General features: G+C 44.0%; 1 protein-coding gene across 1 annotated transcript in view; it reads left to right on the forward strand.

The window, feature by feature from the left end:
- KIF5C (kinesin family member 5C) overlaps positions 1-16,582 on the forward strand; it is a 148,968-nt gene that overhangs the window by 103,391 nt on the left and 28,995 nt on the right. The window contains exons 14-18 of the mRNA XM_077861652.1: positions 1,133-1,339; positions 3,683-3,829; positions 9,934-10,122; positions 13,712-13,829; positions 15,910-15,986. Coding sequence (XP_077717778.1) covers positions 1,133-1,339; positions 3,683-3,829; positions 9,934-10,122; positions 13,712-13,829; positions 15,910-15,986 — 738 coding nt within the window. The remainder of the gene's footprint in view (positions 1-1,132; positions 1,340-3,682; positions 3,830-9,933; positions 10,123-13,711; positions 13,830-15,909; positions 15,987-16,582) is intronic.

Raw genomic sequence — 16,582 nt, forward strand, 5'->3', positions numbered from 1 at the left:
TCTTAACTAAAGTTGGGTCTTCCATCTGCTTGGTGTTCCCTGCCTTCTTCCTCCTATTCTATTCCTTTGCATTTCCAACTTGGTACAACTGTCTATGATAAACTTCCTTTTTCTTACAGTTAAAACTCAGGATTTTTTTTCTATTCTACCAAGGCAATATATGTTCTATATAAGAAAAATCAGAAAATACAATAGGCACAAAGATAATGAACACATCCGTAAGCCTAGTCATTCACTTTTAACTAATGTTAATGTTTGGGATATGTCCTTCTACACATTCATGATGAATATTAAGAAAAAATGTCAGTTGCCCTTTTTTACTGTTTCGGTTGACTCTGAAATCAACCTGTTTACAATGTGAAATAGCAATAAGGTTAATGAGCCATACAAGAATTGTCATCATTGTCCTCAGAGATGACCCCCTTCATTGTTCCTTCTATGTTCAACATTTGGAATAGCCAGCCAGCTACAGAGTATGGTGATTTTTGATATGTGATCAATTCTTTAGTTAAGCCTATGCAGGTTTATTTTTTCCTTTTTTTTTTTTAAGATTTTATTTATTCATGAGAGACATAGGCAGAGGGAGAAGCAGGCTCCCTGCAGGGAGCCTGATGTCAGACTCGGTCCCAGGACTCCGGAGTCATGAGACGCTCAACCACTGAGTCACTCAGGTGCCCCAAGCCTATGCAGCTTTAAACTTAAAAAACACAACAAAAACACTCTAGAAAGAAAAAGAAACAGATTTTTGAAGCCTCATGCTATTTTTTTTTTTAAATATTGTCTAGATATACAGTAGGGTTTCTAGTCATCCTCAGCATCCTATATCTGTTTTTTTCTGTTTTCTGTTTTTGGGTTTTTTTCTAGAGAGAGAGAGTGGGTGAGCAGGGGGAAGGGCAAAGGGATACAGACAATCTTAAGAGGCTCCACACCCAGTGCAGAGCCTGACTCGGGGCTCAGTCTCATGACCCTGAGATCATGACCTGAGCTGAAATTTAGAAGCAACGCTTAACTGACTGAGCCACCCAGGGGCCCTTCTCTATCTGTTTTTAAAATTACTTTATATTGAACAGTGCACAGCACAGAAACACTTGAACATTATGTTTATCAGTTCCATGCCATCTCATTTCCTCAGCTTTTGGCTTCCACAAGAAGAGACTATGAGAAGATCCAGGAAGAGCTGACACGTCTCCAGATTGAGAATGAGGCAGCCAAAGATGAAGTGAAGGAAGTTCTCCAGGCCCTGGAAGAGCTGGCTGTCAATTACGACCAGAAGTCACAGGAAGTGGAGGACAAGACCAGAGCCAATGAGCAGCTGACAGATGAGCTGGCCCAGAAAACGGTTGGAATATTTGTGTCTAGGGGCTGGGACTTTTTGGTTGCTGTTCCTGTACGTATGTTGATGTCTGTTGACAGACACTGTATAGGAAGGCAGTTGGCAGAATGGTTTTTCAGCGTTAGAGGCATTCTCTGAAGTCTCCCAATAATTGCAATACTTCACGTAGGTGATTTTTGTGTGCTTATTCCATAACTGCATATTGTTTTATATCCAGGGGCCTATAACGTTAGCAGGGATGCCTTGCAAGTGGTCGAGAGAGTGCAGACTTTGGAGCCACAAAAATCCTAGTTAACATTTTGACTTTACAACTATTAGCCCTTAATTGAGACATTTAAACTCTGTGAATATTTATTCCCTTATCTGTAAAAATGGCATTAAGCATGCTCCTTTCAGTACATGAGAACTAGAGACAATTGACAGAAAGCACTTAGTGAAGGCCTGTGTATATGCTAGAATGCCAGGAAATATATCTCAAATATTATATTAACAAGTGAGACTGGGTGGTTGATAGAAGCTATGGATTTCACGTCTTGTTTACACCCTCCTGGGTAAACCCATCCCATCCCCACAACTTCTTGTCCTAGCCTAGGACTCATGGACTTGGTTTATTTGTTGTCCTGTTGTAAGCTGGTGCTTCAGTCTGCACATTTCCTGATTCTCACATTCTGCCGGTGAAAGAAGCTGCAGGTTCTGCACAGTGAGCTAGTGGCAGCAGGGCCAGTGAGCATTTTGGGAGGTGGCTGGGGGTGGGATGTTTCCATTTTGTCCCTTTCTACTTGGAAAATGGGTGGTGGGGAGCCGAGTGGCTGTAACCAGCTGCCCTTGGCACCTTGACCCAATGGCCTGGTATCATGGGATTGTGCCCAGCCTGCTTTGTGGAAAACATCCAGTCCTCCCAGGCAAGGAGTAGCAGATGGTGCAGGAAAGCTCTAATCTGCTGACCGTAGAGCTGATGGAAAATGCTCCTAACTCTGTATATTCAACTGCATTTTTAAATGGCTCCACAAGATGGGATCTACTGCTTCTGTGGGTTTAAAAAACAAAACGAAATAAGCAGTGGCAATGCCATAACAAAACTAAAAAGAAGCAGGAAAACAAACCAGAAGTCCCTTAGGACAAAGGAGGAGACTTAGATTTTCCTCTGCTGACTGTTTTCTACAGGCTTCTTTAATTAGTCCTTCATATTATTTGCATCTCAAAACAATGGGACATTTTCCATAATATAGTTCTTATTTTCTGCCAAGCCCAAGTATTACTAGACTGTTTTAGGGTACTATTTTTAGTGAGACCATTAAAAAGTGCTCTAGTATAATAGCTGCATATGGAAGACTTGCAGAAGCGTCTTTGCGTTAACCTCCACAGCTCTGCAATTTAGGGAAATTATTTTCTTTGTTGGTCAAGTTAATATCAAGACACCAAAATATGGCTGTTCTGTTGATGTTGAGTTCATTAAGTTAGTTAATTCTAAATATCTACCTTTTGGTAACAGACACGAGGGATGGAGAAAAGATGGGTTGTTGATGTTTGGCAGGAAAATGGAGCTCTATGTTAAGATGAAGACTCAGCTAATTTTGAGAAGAGACGAAGAGTGTTCAATTTGGGTTCACTGGGAAGATTAGAAAACTGTATTTTATTTTTTAAGAAATATTTTATTTATTTATTATTCATTCATTCATTCATTCATTCATGAGAGACACAGAGAGAGAGAGAGAGAGAGGGGCAGAGACACACAGGCAGAGGGAGAAGCAGGCTCCACGCAGGGAGCCCGATGAAGGACTCAATCCAGGAACCCTGGGATCATGCCCTGAGCCGAAAGCAGATGCTCAACTGCTAAGCCACCCAGGCGTCCCTAGAAAACTTTTTAGAAGTTGTTTTCTAAACTCATGAATATTTCTCGGGTCTTCCTGACCCATCTATTAGTATGAAGTCAGATGGGAATTTGGAAGTGGTCCAGGGAGCAGGTCTAAGGTCTATTTGGATGTGGTGGTGGGGATGCTTGCAGGTGTTTGGACCCTGGAGAATGAGGACTGAAACAGAACATCTCACGGGGAGGAGCATGGAATCACACATTATCAGCCTAAGGGCTCCTTTTCGACTATTTTAAATGAGATTTCACTGACTTGCAAATTGTCATGTGATACGTAGACATATCAGGCCAAGACAAATTCTCCTTTTTATCAAAGAAGGCAGTAAGGTACTGTAGTTTGACTTTAGAGGACTCTTTCATTGAAATCACATGAAATGATAAAAGAATTCCATCCTACCTTATGTTGTTGTTCTTTGCAATGCAGTGGGTATGAATTGATGGGCAGCTCTTTTAATTTGCTGTTAAAATATGTTTTTCAGACGACATTGACAACCACACAGAGAGAACTGAGCCAGCTACAAGAGCTTAGCAACCACCAGAAAAAGAGGGCTACTGAGATTCTGAATTTGCTGTTGAAGGATCTGGGGGAGATAGGTGGAATTATCGGCACCAATGATGTGAAGACTGTAAGCCAGCCCCTCTCTTATCCCCCCTACCTGCTCTTATAATGGTGTGATCCTAAGCAAACAGGGTCTGTGTTTTATTCTTTTGAGTATCCAATGCTTTGCGTGGTGCTTTGCACCTGCCACGTGCTCAGAATATTGGTATGAACAAACCAAGGGCTGATTGAATGGCTAAGCGAATGACTGGTTGGGTATGGTGGAGGAGAAGAAAATTACCTTTCGAATATAGGAAATGTCTTCAAATTTTGATAGGCCTTATTCAAATCGGGTTATTTCTCATACTTATATGCCAATGTCACAGGAGTTTGGAATTGTATAGGTTAAGCAACACTTCTAGTCTCAGAATTGTGTTCCTCCTTTTCTGTGAGAACCTAACAGAATAAAAATTCCCCAGACAATCAGTATGAATTAGGAAAGCTTTCAGCTGAAAGTAATAGGATTCTAACAGTGGCTTAAAAAATAAATCCACATTTAATTATTCACAATATGAGAATTTTGTGTAGAATTTGCTGTTCAGGTTGTGATCTGTGTCACCTGGGAGTTTGTTGGAACTATAGATTCTTTGGGCCACCGCAGACCAGTCAAACTAGAATCTTCATTTTAACAAGATTGCCCGGGTCATTCTAACCTTATTAAAGTTGCAGAGGCAAATTTTGATCCAGTGTCCCAACAATGTCAAGGAATCGAGCTTTTTCTTTGTTTCCTTTCTAGTTTTGTTAGCTTGTTAGCTTTTCACGTCTGTAGACTTTTGTCTCGTGCTAGCAAGATAGCTGCTAGAGCACCAACGATCATATCGTCACACAACCACATCCGAGGCAGGATGGACTGAAAAGGCAGCCAACTTTCATCTAAGAGGGAACCATATCTCCTAAGTCCCTATAGATGTCCCTTATACCTTGTTAGCCGGAATTGGATCACATGGTCACCCCGAATTGCAAGAGAAATTGGGAAAGCAAAGAGAAGTAGTATTGCTATGATTGGCTTCAACCAACTGTGATTTATCCCCTGGAGTTGTGCAGCCTGGTGCCACTGATAGCAAGGAAGGTAAGGGAGGGAGGAAGAATGGGGTGGTATGAAGTTGTCCATGTGCTAGGAATAGAGGGGTAAGAGAGCATGCATAATGCTATCAGCTAAGAACAAGGAACAGTTAGCCATGATATAGAAAGAGATATAGGATAAAGATTTTTTTTTTTTTAAGATTTTATGTATTTGAGAGAGAAAGAGAGCATGTGAAAGAGAAAGAGAGCATGAGCAGAGGGAGAAGCAGATTCCCTTCTGAGCAGGGAACCCAATGTGGGGCTCGACCCCAGGGCCCTGAGATCATGACCTGGGCCGAAGGCAGACACTTAACAGCTGAGCCACCCAGGTGCCCCTGAGAGAGATAGTTTTAAAAATAGCTTTATAAGTGTATGGTCTGAAAAGTTTTGATGTATTATATCCTCATGAAACCATTACCATGGTAAGATAACATAAGATAACATATCCATCACTCCCAGAAGTGTATAGGACTGTTTCTAGTCTCTATTTTATTGATCTAATTGTTATACTAAAACCACAGTTGTGATTACTGTTACTTTACAATAATAATAATACAGCACCTTGTACAGAGTAGCCATGGGTACATGTGGTGGATTTTGGCAAGCCAAAGAATGGAAAGCTCAACTTCCACTTCACGAGCCCCTAAAATCAAAATCTTTGAGGTTAGCTTTTAAAGGCTGAGTTCTCCATCAGTCTGCTTTGTGAGAACACTCAGGCTTTGAGCTGGGATTGTTAAATACTAGGAAGGGCTACCCCCAATTCCTTCTGTGTATAGACATTTCTGGGAAACATAGAAATCTATTCTTAGATGATATCACAGATCTAGGTGTAGAGTATACGACCTCTTGTAAACCTAATCCTTCTTTCATAGAACCTCTATTGTAACTGAATATTTCATGAATCTTTGCGATTGAATCTAATTTTAGCACAGAATTCTCAGATACTATAAGATTAATCCTATTCAGCTCCAGTTTGGTGGCTTTGTGTTTGAGAGTTTAATTTTTAGAAGCATGCATTGGTGTGGAGCTGTAAACTTCTGAGATTCGGGTGATTAAGTGGCCCTTGCAGTATGAAGGTGGAGTTGATTTATGAGAAGTTGGCGCCTGCTTCTGATAACGATCAAGGAAGATATTTTTACGCTAAGTTCTAAAATAGAGCTGATGAGAAATGCTAATGAAATCAAGGAGTGTCTGGGTGCTTCGGCATTAAAAAAAGAGTCTTTACCTTTGGGAATCTGAAGTATGATTGAGATTATTTTTAAATACTTAGCTGGATGTTTTCAAGATATTTTTGGGTTCCAGACATTGGATGCCTTAGTTAATTTCATTGATAACTAGTTATTTTCATTGATAATTCTTACTCATAGAGAGCATATTCTTAATCATTCTGAAGAGTTTTTTTTTCTTGCAATTATGATTTAATCATTTGGGCAATGAGAGCTAAAGGTAGGGTTGTGTGACCTTGGGCAATTCACTATACTTCTCGTGCTTCATTTTCCTGATTTGTGCAATGACAAGATGAGCCCACATTATCTTGCAGGTTGTCAGCTCAGAAATCGCATGGGTTATACATATATTTCTTAGATCTACATTGTGAGTATAGAGTATTGGTTGTGAGTGCTCAACTGATATAATTCTTTTATCTAAAATAATGATCCGAGTGGGGAGACCTTTGTGAGTGATCTTCCTTTTTCTTCCTAACACCCTGTTCAGTTCCCACACAGGGCCTCCTGGCTGTACCCTGGGATAAGGGGAAGAGATGCCCTCATTTCCAGAAAATAACAGGCCCAGACAGCAGGGAAACAGAAGAACCCATATTTCTCCAGCTCTGTCATGTCTCGAAACATTTTCAGAGCCCAGGCAATACTTTGTTTAGTCTGCAAAACAAGATGAGACCACCCAGTGATGAGATGAGCCTAGAGTTCACGTTCTCTGGGTTTATTAGTGAGCTTCCCCTTGCCTTTTTCTCTATGTCACCAGGCTTTCTTTATAGCAGAGATTTCCAGAAGCCTAGAATAGAAACTTGAGGTGGAGTAAATAAAATTGATTAGATTAGCGGCCAGATTTTCTTTCGACTTTGGGTCTGGGTGAGACGGAGGTGAGGAATTTCCAGCCGATGCGGGGCCCTGGGCCCCAGAAGCATCAGGGACCTTTCTGTGGCTGAGCCAGGGATGCAGATACACTGCTCCAGCTCCTGCGCCTAAAATCAATCCTTATCACCAACAGCTCCACTCCCATTAGCCTCTTTGATACAGCCTTGGGTCTTTGGTGGCCGGAGTCTCACCACCAGGAAGGCTTGCTTCTCCCGTTGCCCCTGCCCATCGGGCTCTTGGGAACAACCAGGATCATGCCTTAGCGCTGTACCACACTGACAAAGAAAACAGACGTTTCTGGACATTTGGGAAAAAAGGAAAAGAAAAGAAAGGACTTCTGACTCTTAGATGTTAGAATGTGACTGGTCACCTCACTTACCTTTTACTTGGCTTAGAAATGGTACCTTGCACAGTGACTCCAGGCTCTAGAGACCCGGGGTGGGTGGGTGTGGGGTGACCGCTGTATAGACAGGGGCAGGTGGGGCAGGCAGCATCAGCATTCCCACGTGAAGGCAGCCTTTCCTCCTGGATTAGTCATCTCTCCTGGATCACACAGCCCAGTGTGTACTGTTAGAGTTATGGGGAGAGTTATAAATAACATTTTAGCAACAAACTCTTGAGTCTTCTTTTCGAAATAACAATGTACTGACTGGGATTATTGAAAAATTTGAATTTATGTGTCTGAATATATGAACTCTTAAGTAGTTAGGACAAGACAACCCAGAACAAAATCAACAGAAAAACAAACCTTATAGTAAAACCATTTGTTTGGAGTACTGTCCCCCCCCCCCCCCCGCCCTCCCCCTCCACCCCGGCCCCAATCAGATTCACAATATCCTCTTAGACTTCCTAGGATAAGAGCAGGCTCCAGAAGTTATGGTTCTGGTTTGGAGGGAAAAAAGTCTAGCTTTCATTTTGGAGGAAGCCCACTGCTGTGTATACTATTGTACTCTTCCCCAGTGCGCATGGGACCGGGCATGGAGTACGTGGTCCCATTGTCTGTCTTCCTTGTCTGAAGACAGAACTGGAGAGGAAGGGGCTGTTTGTTCCCTTCCCCAAATGCCCTATTGTTGGTTCAGAGGTGTTTTCCCACCAGGAGCTGGTGTAGGCTGTGAACCCCACATGAAAGAGATGGGTGTTCATTTACCTTTCTACAGAAGCTGGACAGATATATAGGACCTGTGTGGTGAGGCTAAAAGAATGAGCTTCTCCTCTCTCTTCCACGTTGGACCAGTCACAAAGGCAGAAGAACAAGACCTCACTGAAGGATTGGGGGCATTTCTAATCCCTTCTCCCCGTGCAGTTGGGTCCTATGAAGGAGCATGATGAGAAATGGTGTTGGCAGGCCGATCATCCTCGGCAGTCAGAATTAGTGGTTCAGCAAGGCCCTCTGCTGAAATAGGATTGTAGGTTTTCTTGCTGTTAACATAGGTTCTGCTTTGTGTAGGTCTGACACTGGTGTCATTTTAACAGATACTGTTGTGGAATCCTAGGGGAAGGTTGACACCATGTTACAGGCACTCAGTGCGGGATCCTTCCTATTGGCTACCAGTTTTCAGGGTTGATACACGATTCCATACTCCTAGGTCTTAGATTTTTACGGAAAAAAAAATCATCCTATGATGAGTTAATGACAGCAATAATAACAAGAGTGGGCAGTTATAATTTGCTGTGGAACATTAAAACCTTATTTGGAATCATGGTCTTAGAACCGACCGAAGCTTCATTTTGTGGGCTGGGTACTGGACAGCGCTCGTCCTTTCTCCTGAGGTGCTGGGACGCCCTCTGGTGTTTAAACAAAATACGCACAGTTATTTGCTCATCTGATTAATTGCCCTTCCAGAGCACGTTTGCATCTTGAGAGCCAATGGGTTTCTGTCCCAAGAATCTTGCTTCAGTTTTTGTTTTCAGCTGAGCTCTGAAACCCAGACACCAAATAGAGATCATTCTGAAAGAGCGGCTTTCAGAGTCTTTGTAAAGGTGAAACCTCTTACCTGGTAAACTCTCAGGTAATTTTATTGATTTGAGAGAAAGTCAGGGGGAGGGCCAGAGAGAAAAGGAGGCGTCTCAGGCAGGTTCTGTGCTAAGCTCGGAGCCCGGTGTGGGGCTCCATCCCGCGAGCCTGACGTGATCTGAGCTGAAAACGGACAGTCGAGTCGGCCACTTAACGGGCTGCGCCACTGAGGTGTCCCACTCAGATAACCTTGAATAATATAAGCTAGAGCCTTGTCTCCTTGGAAGGGGCAAGCGCGTAGAGACAGGAAAATGCAGATTGGTAGTAAACGGAAAGTCATGTAGGAAGGCCTTCATCTAAAAGGACATTTGGTAATGGCAGATGCTTATTCACGAGATTTTTGTTGTTGTTTAACTGAAGACCATAGAAAATCCTTTTTATTCCAACCGTTGCTTATAGAAGCATATTCAAGACATTAGACTACTTCTCTCTCTGAATAGCAGACCATAGAGAACATGATTGAAATTGATTTGAGTTCTCATAGGGACACAGAGTCACCTTTAGAAACAGTAGGCCTTGCCAAGCTATTCTAGAAATGTAAGGTATTAGACGTTGAATGGGATACCTCTTCAGAGTTCTCTCTTTTTAAAATCTTCAGCTATCTTTTCCTTCTGATGTCCTGTCTTTCATCCTAAAAATTAAGTGTAATGAAAAACCTGGATGGTGGAGAATTACATTTAGTAGATGATTGTATTTTATTTTATTTTATTTTATTTTTTATTTATTTTTTTTTAGTAGATGATTTTAGTTCACTCTTACCCAAGGTTTCAGAAAACTTGGGATATATTAATATACTGAATATATAGTAAATTTTAGCTATCATTTTCAGCTTGTGATCCTATGTTTAGGGATCCCTAATCAGAAATCCAAAGACGTCTTGAGGATCCATGGAGAGATTTTAGGGTCCCCGTGAATCTCTGGAAGTTGTAAGCAATAGTTGAATGCACTCCTTCCTGTGCTCAGTTGGCAGATGTGAATGGAGTCATTGAGGAGGAATTCACCATGGCCCGCCTGTATATCAGCAAGATGAAGTCGGAGGTCAAATCCCTGGTGAACCGCAGCAAACAGCTGGAGAACGCCCAGATGGACTCCAACAGGAAGATGAATGCCAGTGAGCGGGAGCTAGCAGCCTGCCAGCTGCTCATCTCCCAGGTAGGTCACCCCTTCCGCCCTCGTTTCACTCCCTTGACCTCCTGAAATCTGCTTCCTCTGTGTTCTCGCTGGGGTCTGATGGTGCATGATAGATAGGGTTAGGTGATGGACTTTGCCTTACGTTAACACTTACCCATGGCCTCCCCGGGCAATGACAGCCCAGGCTTATTCTTGAGGCTAGATCGTGTTGCATGAATTACAGGAATTACCTCCTTCAGGCCCTTTTTAAAGGATGTGTCTACATGTCTCTATATACAAATACGTAGGAAGGTAGGTAGGTAGGTAGAGATTACAAGGAATGGATGAGGTTGGGTGGAATCTAAAACTCCTATGGGCTAAGGCAACGTCCTTCACCTTTTAGTCTCTACCACGAGTTCAATTTCATCTGTGAAAACAGAAACTATTTGCTATTCCTGCTGTCATTACTAATAGTAGCAAGTGACATTTTATTGAGTGTTTACAATGCTCCATACGCTGCACTAAGCACCTCATGTGCATTATCTCACTTGATCTTTAAAAAAGTCCTGGTGGGCAGGTTTTATTATTATGCCTGTTTTTCAGACTCAGAAAGATTAAATATACCGTTCAAACTCATATAGCCAGCGAAAGGCAGATCTGGGACTCAAACCAAAGCATGTGTGAACACAAAGCCTTGAAGGGATTTTCAGGCTCCAGGGCACATTTCATCTGCTCAGTGAGTAAGGCTGCTCGTCTGCCCATTGAAAGGGCGTTTTCATTTTAGTAAGGTGGTTTCAGAAAACAGCGGCCTAGTTTCTGGTCTGCCACTGATACCTGAGCTTGGTGTTTGGGGTTTGAGGCTTCTGTGAGTATTGCAGTGCAGGCTGCTCTCTGCCTTACACCAGGCATTAAGACAGCTGAAATCATTTGCGGGAAACTAATAAGAGCATGGAACGGTGTATCAAATAATCCAAGAGACGGACAAAAACAGTCCGTCCTGGCATGCCTGTAAACACAGTAACGTGTCATCGCGGGCCCAGCTCGAGCCTCCGCGTCTCCCACCACAGTAATCTAAGACTTGTAAGTCAACACATCAGGTTTCCGTTTCATAACCAACGTAACAGGCAAAAATATATTGGAAAGATGATTCAGTGTTGGTGTGTGATAGTGAAATTTATATACATTCTGAGAAAAGTATAATTTGGTCAGTCCTTTTGGAAAGCACCTTGGGGATCAAAAACCGTAAAGATATAAGTACTTTGGTCCAGTAATTTCACTTACGGTAGTTTTCATTGGTTATGAAAATGCAAAGATTCTGTTTTGTATGTTGTCATTTCCTGATTAAAGTTTGAAAAAATTGGGGCAGCCTGGGTGGCTCAGCGGTTTAGTGCTGCCTTCAGCCCAGGGCGTGATCCTGAAGACCCGGGATCGAGTCCCGCATTAGGCTCCCTGCATGGAGCCTGCAGAGTCTCCCTCTGCCTGTGTCTCTGCCTCTCTCTGTGTGTCTCTCATGAACAAATAAAAAAAATCTTTAAAAAATATGAAAAAATTCTATGAAAGATGTTGAGTGCAATATTACCTACATTATGATGAAATAAAATACCCAGATATCTATTGATAGGCTAATGACCCAGCGTTACATGGAGGAATGCTACGTAGCTCTTGCAAAAATTTACAAAGCATAGCCGTTTGGGAAGTGTGGTTATATAAAGGTAATATTTGTGCTGTGCCTTGCAACTTTATACAGTATGCATTCCTACAGATAAGATCAATATGGTTTATGGGTGGTTTGGTCAATTAAGGGTCAGCAGACTCTTGGTTTTTGGCTCAGGTCATGATCTCAGGGTTATGGGATTGAAGCCGGCATCTGCTGTGTGTTCACTGAGGAGTCCGTTTATCCCTCTCCCTCTCCTCTCCCCAACCCCAAACAAATACATAAGATCTTAAAAAAAAAAAAAATAAGAGTTGTTTATGGGTGAGATCTATACCACTTCTTTTTGGATTTGCTTTATTACTTGACATTTTTATAATTAAAAAAATTGGAGGAAATGATAAACACTAGGGCACAGTACATAGGCCTCACGTCTGATATCCCCGTGACCTGTTGTACTAGTAACATGTGCTTTTGGATAGTCCTGTCCCTAATATTTGGAGACCAAGGCAAGAGTACAAACAGACCAGTCTGCACCACTGTCTCCTCTTTCCACCTAGACGCACCAGCCTCCACGTCTACGTCCCTTCTGCACTTTGTGTGAACTGATGGAACTGTGTAGCTATCAACTCTATTCTGTGTAAATTGATGACAGAGGCTACAGTGCCAGCCCTGGGGTGGTTGGAGTAGGGAGTTATGGGGTTTCCAGTACTCAGAGTGTGGTCTGGAAGACCAGATGTGGACATGGGCTCCGTGTGGCATGCCCGGTTGGCTCACACGCTCTTTGCTCAGTGGAGCGAGTGCAGCCAGAGGACGGGGCCCCAGTGGGGTGTCCAGAGAGTGGGGCCTGGGACTGAGGCCCCAGTTGCCCAGGTCTGAGAGTGACATGGACTTTGGGTACATGAGGTCAGAGTCAAGAATATCAGAATGTTTAGGGGCTAAAGGATAGCTGCTTTCTGCGTTAGCAAACAGCTTTCCGCTTTGTATTCTGTTACAGTTTATACAGAGTCAAATATTTAATCATTTCCTGGGATTCAAAAGTAAGACAAATCTTGGCTCGTTATTTTCTGACATGACCTAAGGAATCTGACAAAATATTTCCAGCTAAAATGCTATTATTTTCTTTGCTTACACTCATCCTTTTCATCAAAAGCTGTGCTTATGACATGACTTCTCCAACTGAGTCCCATTTCCCAGAGGTTATTTCATTAGATTAGAGCTCAGTCTCCAGGGTTTTCTTGCCTTAATACGAACGTTGTAGATCTTGAGCGGGGGAGTGTCTATATATTTCCATCTGCTTAGAAGGGCCCAGTGTCTTTATTCAGCCAACAAGCTCCCGTTCATTCATTGGTTCCATTAATATTTATTAAGCATCGACTCCATACTCTCATGGAGCTGACAAGTGAAAAGAAGTAGATAAGTGATGTAGGAGCTGCGTGCTGTAAGGAAGTGTTAGAACCTGAGTGCCTCGGACTCTGGGTGGGTCGGGGGGAGGAGCACTTCCTAGGGAGAGGAAAGTGTGAAACGCAAGGCCCTGAGACACAGGAATTGATGTGTTTAATGGACAGAAAAAGAAAAGACACGATATTTGAGTTCCAAAGCCAGACTCCGGAGGTGCCGGTTCAAAGAATGAAGCCTCTGCCCTGGAACATTTTCTCAGTCTTTTCTCTCCAGAACACTGTTTTCTAGGAGGAGAAAAGCCAGCTTGGGCTTTGGCATCTCACCTAAGCGGATGGAGAGGGGACGGGTCGGTGAGGACTGAAGCAGAGGAGCACAGGAAGGAAACAGAGGACCGTGTTAGTCTGTGATCTTAGGGCCCAAGGCAGGGGGAGAATTATGTGCCATTTGGGAGCTTGGACCCCCAAAAAAGGGTCCAGAACTCCCCTATTGCATTTTCACATCAGACGGTCCCGGGCAAGCCAGGATGGCCATTGCTGGTCACTCACGCCTCCTTTTTATTATCTATTTGCTTATTTAAAGCATGAAGCCAAGATCAAATCCCTGACAGACTACATGCAGAACATGGAACAGAAGAGGAGGCAGCTGGAAGAGTCCCAAGACTCGCTCAGTGAAGAGCTGGCCAAGCTCCGGGCCCAAGGTAAATAATAGAACTTTGCAGGTGTGGAGCTCTTGGCCAGTATCAGATACTCTCTAGTTGGCTGAACTCATGATGTTTAGTTCTGCTCAATCACAGCATTTCTAGATCTGCTGAAAACAATGGAATACTTGCGGGGAGGAAAAAAGAACCATTTAGAAGTTTGCCCCCATCCAATATCTGCTCCTCTTCCCGTTTCCTTGGTCCACCCTGCTGCCCGATTCAGCAGCTTCTCTCTCTCCTCCACCTCCTGCCTCCGGTCTGTTACCACGACCTGCCCATTTGACCTGTCAGATGCGTGTCTGCTTCTGCTCATCCCCGCCTTTATTTTCACTATCCTTAATCCTAATTAAGACTTGAGGCTACATCCACCTACAGAGGGTCTCACTCCATCTGTTCCAGGCCGGCCGCTGTGCCTCATCCCAAGGAACTGTTCTAAAATCACATTCAATCTTGTGCCCAACCCCATGCCTCCGACCCTTCCTTGGTGTCCCACTGCTCTTCACAGAGTCTGAGTTTCTCCCAATGGCTACGTGAACCCTCCACCCTTAGAACCAGCTCTTCCCTTGGCCAGGCAGCCTCCTGATACCCTCTGCTTAGGGAAGTGCCTGACGCATAGGAATCACGCAATACATATGAAGAAATAAGAAATTTCAAGAGAGGTAACTAGAAACGCAGAAACCAGAACAGGATTAAGGGACATACAAGTTGTGGTGAAATAGAGCACACGTGCCATGTACCTGAGTTGCAATGAAAATTGTTAGAGCCCTTTGGAAGGCATTTTGAAAATAAATAGTAATAATCATAACACTTTCCATGCCTTTTGATCCTCAAATCTCAAATATTCATTGCGGACTTCCTTGTATGGGAGGGAGGGGCAGAAAAGGAAGCCACCTGAAAGTCCCAACAGGTAAACGAGCTATGGGACATTGCTTAACAGGACACGTGTTTTGTATGGGAGGCGAGGTATGTGGAGGCCGTGTAGCCATGCTTACAACGCAGCCTTAGATTAAAGGTCGTAACGTGTAATCTCATCTTTACCGTGGTTATAGCATTCAGGGATCAATGGTTACTCGTGTTCCAAGAATGAAGATGGTTTTCATAGGGTAGTAGGTTGGTGGCGACGCTCCTCTTTTTTATTTCCTTTATTGTTAATATAGATACTTGCTCAGTAAACATTGTGTTCCAAATGCCAAGGCAAATCTAAAAAGATAGAGGACATCCTCCCTCCCGCTATGACCTTGTCACGTTTTCTTTATGGGATAACGGATGAATGTTAGAGATAGGATGCTCCCCTTAAGACCTGACGTGGAAAAGAACTTTTCTGTCTCATAAATGGCGTCTGTGGTGGAGCCACTGAAATAAAGTGACTAGATCGAAAGCGTAGTGACTTGAATGACACTGTTCTACACCGTTGTGCAGCCCCCCTCGCAGCCCTGCCCGCTGCTTGCTCGGTGCCCTCAGCCACTGCCCCTGACCAAGAACAGGCCGGGACGGACTCCCCCTGCAGGGGTGCCTCGAACACGGGGCCCTCCTGTTTAATCTGGGGTGTGTTATTTTATATTCCTGTTTTCTTTGTTCTGATCCTTAGATTGCATTTTCCTGCTCCAGATTCTTAGAGAATAAACAGCTTACCCACGGGAGGTACATTAGTTCTTTCTGGAACTCTGAAGAGTGGCGTGCAGCCAAATGCCACTAACCTTCACAGAGTGCTTTATAACCCACAGAACGGTTGAGGTGCACTGCCCCGGGGCTTGCTCACTGAGGCCGGGTGTGAGGTCATACGCAGCCTGGTCAGTTCTGACCCCAAGTGGCCCCCGCCCAAGTCAGCCTCTGCCCCCTCCAGGCGCCCTTCCCTCCCGCTGGCGTGGGAGGCCTCCTTTAGCCGAAGGTCTCCCTTGGGAGGCCCATCCTAGGATAGCGTGGTTGTAATTGGTGATATGTGAGCGCATGTTTCACTCCATGGCCATCCCTTTTTTTTTTTTTTTTGTCTTTTATCGTTTAAAAAAAATTTTTTTTTCTTTACTTTTGGATGTGAGTCCTGCCAGTTAGATCTTAACTCATCATTTAAAATCCAAAACAGAAAAGATGCACGAAGTCAGCTTCCAGGATAAGGAGAAGGAACATCTGACGCGGCTGCAGGACGCGGAGGAAATGAAGGTGTGTGCGCCGCCCCTTCCCCGGCGCCCAGCGTGCGTTTGGACTGCGTTTTCTGATTCTAGGAAAATCTGTCTCCTTCAGAGATGCGTGTGGCCGTGCAGGAGGGAGGGGTGGGGGGAGCGGTGCCAGGCAGTGTGGCCTGGCGTAGGACTCAGATGAAGACGGACGTGTCCAGAACCCGGAGAGGTCCGTAGCCAATAGTCTGTTGCATTCACCCGTGCTTCTTCCCTGCTCCTGGGGGAGACGGAGAGAGCAGCCCCTCCGCTCGCTGCAGGGGCCACAGCACTGAGGTGCTCTCCTCAGGAAGTGGCGGCCCTTCCTTTGAGTCAAAGAACCACCCCTCCCGCCCCCGTTGCCCTTATTAAAGAAGCACTCCAGATTTGAATTTCCATTTTACACTGAGATCTTTATTTTTGGTCATATTTAACGTAGTCAAGGAGAATGTAGGAAAAATGATTGGGAAATAAGATATTTAGGTGAATTAAATGAGATAGGAGAAGACGTAGAATCGTGATTCATTTTGGGCCAACCGCAGGTCCTCTGGGGTGTAAGCCCATAGTTGAAACAGTGCCCGTGGCCTGATCCTGCTCCAGCCC

Source organism: Canis aureus, chromosome 20 (genome assembly GCF_053574225.1).
Source record: "Canis aureus isolate CA01 chromosome 20, VMU_Caureus_v.1.0, whole genome shotgun sequence".
Classification (NCBI taxonomy): domain Eukaryota; kingdom Metazoa; phylum Chordata; class Mammalia; order Carnivora; family Canidae; genus Canis; species Canis aureus.